Below are 6,352 nucleotides of genomic sequence, written 5' to 3' on the forward strand. Positions count from 1 at the left end.
TTAGTCAGACAAAATTTTTCGTGGATTCCATATCAACATGGGTTGAAGAATCTCCGATTTAATTGAAGAACAGGGTTAAACTAAAGATCCAAATCGGATCCCCATTTGGAAACTGACTTCTTCTCTAACTCACCTAATATAAAATTTATTTTAATAACATCGAGATCAAATATTCGATTCTCCAACTCATGTAATTTTTTTTTAAAAAAAAAAAAAATCCAGACGGGCTTCTTCTCATATCCATATAATATATTAATATAGAAGAAGTATATGACGTGGCGACGGAAGAAGGATAAAAGCCGCTGGTGATCTCGTCGTTTACTCAAAATAAAATCCCCCATAAATTTTATTCACTCAAAAAATAGTCCCAAAAATTTATTCCCAGTTTTTTCTTACCGCCTAAACACAAACTCATTCTAGGGTTTTAGATTTGCTCGAAAATCAAGCACTTTCTCAGCTTTCTTCAACAAAATTCATCTCTGTTTTATCCTATTTCTCACTCCATTCTCCTTCTTCTCCTTCTTCTCCATCCCCTGATGCTGTGTTTCTGTAGGGTTTAGGATATGATTTCGCTTCAGCTCAGATGATATCGGTGATGAACAAGGATTTTGAATTCGAGAAGAAACCAGATGGCCTCAAAGAGTCACATGCGGATGAAAGAGTTCTCAACCACGCTGCTGACAGTTCGAATCACGACGAGAAAGTTTCTGGTTCGGGAGTTGTTAACGAAGTTAGGGTTTCTTTGATGGAGTTGGATCCTGGAGCTCCGGGGAGTGAGTTTGATGCGAAGATGTTGGGGAATGGTAGATCTGCGGAGTTTAGGGTTTTCCCGTCCGAGGAGGTGAGGTTTTTGGTTAGTTCGGATAGCGAAGGTGGAGGAGGTCCAGGTATGAATATGAAGTTCTCGAACTCTCTTGTTGATGTTAAAATCTCGAAAACTGATAGATTTGATGGTTCAGTTGTTCATTTGGATGCACAGAATGATCGAAAGGCTAATTTGTCTCAGTATAAGTCTTTAATGTCTGAGTTTGATGATTATGTTGCGAATGAGAGCAGTGGTGCAATGGTTGCGGCGGCAACTTCGAGGGCGATGAGCTATGGGTTTGAGGTTGGGGATATGGTGTGGGGAAAGGTCAAGTCTCATCCATGGTGGCCTGGGCACATTTTTAACGATGCTTTGGCTTCTCCTTCTGTGCGACGTACCAGGAGGGAGGGATATGTTTTGGTTGCATTTTTTGGTGATAGTAGTTATGGGTGGTTTGACCCTGCTGAGCTAATACCATTTGAGCCTAACTATTATGAGAAATCTAGGCAGACAACTTCTAGGACCTTTCTGAAGGCTGTGGAAGAGGCAGTTGATGAGGCAAGTCGGAGACGAGGTCTTGGTCTGGCCTGCAAGTGTAGGAATCGTTACAATTTTAGGCAGACGAATGTCGATGGATATTTTGCAGTTGATGTTCCAGATTTTGAGGCAGGAGGTATTTACTCGTGGAATCAGATTAGGAGGTCGAGAGATAGTTTTAAACCCGGCGAAACTCTCTCATTTATCAAGCAATTGGCATTGACTCCCCGAGGTGGTGATCATAGAAGCATCAACTTTTTGAACAATAAAGCTACAGTCTTTGCTTATCGAAGATCGGTCTACGAAGAGTTTGATGAGACATATGCTCAAGCATTTGGTGTGCCATCTGGGCCGGGACGTCCCCCTCGCAATTCTGTAGCTTCATTGGATCAGCATAGACAACCAGCTCGAGGTACTTAGTTACAGGATTCATAGGTTCTTAGTTGTTTTGTATGCCTCAAATCCCCTTTCCCTGTCATGGCAAGTCCTACTACCTTCCCCTCCCAACATCAGAAATAAATAGGTTTCAGCTTGACTTGGTTTCATAGTGGATTGGAAGAAATTATGTTACTTTTTTTCAGGCATGTGGAGATTAATGGAGTTTTGTGCTTATCATGGTTTCTTGATTTCTGTTCTCGCTATTTCTGTTATGGTATAGGAATTTTGTGCCTTTACAATTATGAATGGGAATGATGCTCGAACACCCAATGAACTGTTGAGAGTAAACGCTAGAAGCTTGGTTCTGCATTTTGTCTATTGTGTATGAAGATTGTAACTTCCATTTATTCGTTAATAGATGAGGATCATTCTAAAACTCAGCACCATCATTTTATGCAATGTTTCATTTAAATTCTGGATGCATGCCATGTATTTGAAATTTCTTCCTTAATCAATGGGTCACTGTTAACAAGCTTCAGAAATGAGCAAACTGGTCCACATATTGTTCCTATATTTGGAGACCTCCATACTTCAATCCAAAATTAAAATTTTCTTAGAATAAATTTGTAATGCATCTTGCCCTCTCTTGATTGAAAAGGGCAGTTTCTCCCTTTCCCTTCCTTTCTAAGGATCATTGGAAAACAATGTCAGAGACATTTTGTGGTCTTATAGCATTTATGTTGTGGTTAATACTTGACTTTGTATCATTAAGATCTGCTCTGTATGTAAATTATAGCAGGGATGTTTTTAACATTTGATTCCTTAATAAATCATACATATGCCTGAATTCTGTTCTATTCAATTGACCAATGCTATGAATTTTGGATATAGATTTAATACCAATTTTTATGCAACTTTATGGCCATTTGAATGCAGAATTAACTTGCATTAACTTTCTCGACTTAATTTTGAAGTCCATCTTCTCTTCCTAATGGTTATGCTAATTGCAGTTTCAATCAGACCCTTAAATCTCTTCTTTCACCTTTATTATTGAACTAGGGAAATCTTTTCCTTCACCTTTATCTATGAACTAGGAAATGTTAAATATTTTATCTTCTTCTTGGTTCTGATGGATTTGCTTTCAACAGCTCCTTTGAGTGGCCCCCTAGTGATTGCAGAAGCCTTGGGGGGCGGGAAGAGTGCAATAAAGCCTATGAAGTTAAAGGACCAATCTAAGAAAGACAGGTATCTTCTCAAACGCCGAGATGAACCAAGTAACTTGAAAGACTTTGGAGCCAATCAGGAGCAGGCAACTTCTACCGTTCCCTTATCTATTGTTGCGGAGTCTGCTGAAACTGGGGGTGCTGGAGATTACGTTCTCTTGAAGAGGACGGCAACTATACTGCCAAAAAGTGAACACGCTGGGTTTGTTGGGACGGATGTTGAAACTTCTAGTTTGAGTTTACCTAGTAATGAAACTGAGATTGGTCAGACGTCTGTGGGCAACAATCTTGTTAGCCAAGGACATTCTATGAGCACTGAGGTGTCTTCTGATAAGGAAATAATTCCTCCTGAGGAACCGAAAGAAACAATAGCACCTAATGAAGTTGTCAGTTCTAGGAGCGATGTCTCCCCTGATATGGTGGCAAATGAGAGGGATTCTCCCAGATTGTTGGTGGATAGTGAGCCTGTATTTGACCAAGCAGATGCTTTAGGTGACCCTCCTTGTGACCAAGCAGATGCAGGGACACAAAATATATCGAAATCTTCTGAAACTCCTCAACAACCTGAGCTTAGTAACAGAGTTTATCTTGAAGGTGACCGTGAATCGGATAAAAATTTGGATAGCCATGTTGACCTTGAACCTGCATCAGCTGGTGTGAAGTCTGATGGAGACAGTTCAGTTGGCGGAGTCATGAAGCCAAAGGTTCTAAAACGGCCGGCAGAAGACATGAGCACCTCTGACATTGCATTTATGGGAGAGAAAAGGAAAAAGAAAAAGAAGCGAGACGTTGATGCAGAAATGGGTTCTGACCAAGTACAGAAACAGTTGGCCAAAAAGAAGGCTAGGAGCTTAGTTGGAAAAGTTGTAGAAAAATCCGATCCGGTTGGCTTGAGTTCCAGAGAGGATTTTCGACTGGAACATCAGAAAAAGAGCAATGTGTCAACAAATAATTCCACCTTACATGCTGGCATAGTGTTTGGCCGAGGGAGTGATGAATTCGATGTGCCCCAACTGTTAAATGATTTGCAAGCCTTTGCTCTTGATCCTTTCTATGGGGTTGAGAGAAATTGCCATGTGGGTGTTCAGAAGTTCTTCCTGCGGTTTCGGTCACTTGTTTATCAGAAAAGTTTGGGTTCATCACCACCATCTGAAGCTGAATCCACCGAACTTCGTGCAGCTAAATCTGCAGATACTAGCTTTGGAACTGATAATTTAAGTGAAAATGTTAGAGATTCGATGTCCTTAAACTCAGTCAAACCTTTGCGGAGACGTGATGATCCCACAAAAACTGGGCGGAAACGGGTCCCATCCGACCGGCTAGAGGAAATTGCATCGAAGAAATTAAAGAAAATGGGTGATTTGAAATTGTTGGCATCAGAGAGAAAAGCTACCCAGAAACTTGCTGATGGCCAGAAACGTGAATCCAGAGATTCTGTAGTACCCACGACAGTGAAGATGGTCAAGCGAGACTCTGTGAAGAAGTTGGAGCCTCCTTCAGTAAGGAAAGTTGATCCAACCATGCTAGTTATGAAATTTCCTCCCGAAACATCACTTCCATCTCTCAATGAGCTAAAGGCAAGGTTTGGTCGATTTGGGCCTATTGACCAGTCGGGTCTACGTATCTTCTGGAAATCATCGACATGCCGTGTCGTTTTCCTTTACAAACCAGATGCTCAAGCAGCCTACAAGTATGCAATGGGAAACAAGTCCTTATTTGGGAATGTCAACGTGAAATACCAACTCCGAGAAGTTGGAGCTCCTGCAACTGAAGCACCTGAATCTGAGAAGGTCAGTGCAGCAGCAGATGACAATCCTGCCGAAGCCCCACGGACGAAGGATCCAACGGTCTTACCAGGGCGAGCATCGACTCTTGTGGTACATCAACCACCCCTTCCACCACTCCCAGCAGTTCAGCTCAAATCATGCCTAAAGAAGTCGACGGGCGATGAATCCGGTGTTCCGAGTGTCGGCACGGGAGGCGGCAGCGGCAGCAGCAGCAGCAGCAGCAAAGGAACGACTCGAGTGAAATTCATGTTGGGCGGGGAAGAAAGTAATAGAAACAACATCAATGCAAATTTTGCAGATGGTGGAACATCTTCTGTTGCAATGGATATTAATAGTAACTTCTTTCAAAAGGTCGTTTCTACACCTCCACTCCCAATTCCTCCCCAATTCACTAAACCCTCTCATAGCATTACTACTACAAATATTATGCATCAACAACACTCGGAAATGCCACAACCTAGAAATACACTTAACCATCACCACCACACACCCACCGTGGCACCACTGCCGCCCCCGCCCCTTCCCCCGCAACCCACTGCCACTACGACCACCGACATTTCCCAGCAGCTGCTGAGCCTTTTAACGAGGTGCAGCGATGTGGTCACCAATGTGACTGGCTTGTTAGGCTACGCACCTTACCACCCTCTTTGACAAGAACAAAATCTGCACTTTTGTCGAAAATTTACATATCCCCATGGCTAATATTTCCGCACCAAAACTGGGAAAAAAGAGGAGATATACGAGTGTGGTTCGGTTGCAAATGAGACTCGTTCGAGAGGTCGAGAGCTGAATACATAACTACTTCCAAAATGAATCAAAATGGGGTGTGTTTTTGAGCTCTTTGGCAATGGGAAGAAAAGGAAAGGGAGTTTGGAGAGAAGGGAGAGGGGCAGTTTTGGCACTCCAAGTGGGCTTTTAAATTTTTCAAAGATGATATCATATGATATGATGGGATTTGATGTTGATGCCATAATGTACTGATATTCATAGTATATTGGTCATTGCTCAATTGCTTTCTTTTCTTTTTTCTTTTTTCTTCAAAATTTCTTATTGTAAATTGTTGATTATGGAGGAGTGGACCACAAGTCCCTATTATACTCTGATTAAAGAGTGAGTGCTTTCTCTCTCCCTCTATCTCTTTCTCTATTTTCATTTTTGTTTTGGACTTTGATTGTGAGAAAATTTGCCTATTTTTTTATTTTCTTTATGGCGCCCTAAAAATACTTTATTCCATTTTCTTGTTTCTTTGCAATTACGTCACCATTTTTCTTCATTAGTTTCAATTTTTTGAAACCATAATTAAGTGCATGTATGGAGGGACATTTGAAAATAAGGGTCTCAATGAAAATTCTATTTTTATATTTATGTTTGATAAAAGATTCTAATTCAAATAGTTGTAGTGATCTAGTAAAAATATATTACATATTAGAGCAATTGTTTTAAATGTCAAAATTATTTGAATGACATTTTGTTATATTTATAAAGAAAATTATTCTAAATGACAATTTCTATAAATTTTTATAAATAATAACAAAATATCATAGTCTATCTGGATAGACAGCGATAGACTATTATCGCTATCTATCGTGGTCTATCACAAATAGACTCTGATATTTTGCTCT

At 40.7% G+C, this 6,352-nt stretch overlaps 1 protein-coding gene across 1 annotated transcript; it reads left to right on the forward strand.

Moving 5' to 3' along the window:
* The first annotated feature begins 298 nt into the window (after nt 1-298).
* On the forward strand, nt 299-5,838 carry LOC120079334 (Tudor/PWWP/MBT superfamily protein). Its single transcript, XM_039033495.2, has 2 exons — nt 299-1,754; nt 2,869-5,838. Exons 1-2 carry the CDS (start codon nt 584-586, stop codon nt 5,379-5,381), a joined length of 3,684 nt encoding a protein of 1,227 aa, XP_038889423.2. The 5' UTR covers nt 299-583; the 3' UTR covers nt 5,382-5,838.
* The last annotated feature ends 514 nt before the right edge of the window (nt 5,839-6,352 follow it).

The sequence above is a fragment of the Benincasa hispida genome, chromosome 6 (assembly GCF_027475165.1).
Source record: "Benincasa hispida cultivar pf3 chromosome 6, pf3_genome.v1.1, whole genome shotgun sequence".
Lineage (NCBI taxonomy): Eukaryota > Viridiplantae > Streptophyta > Magnoliopsida > Cucurbitales > Cucurbitaceae > Benincasa > Benincasa hispida.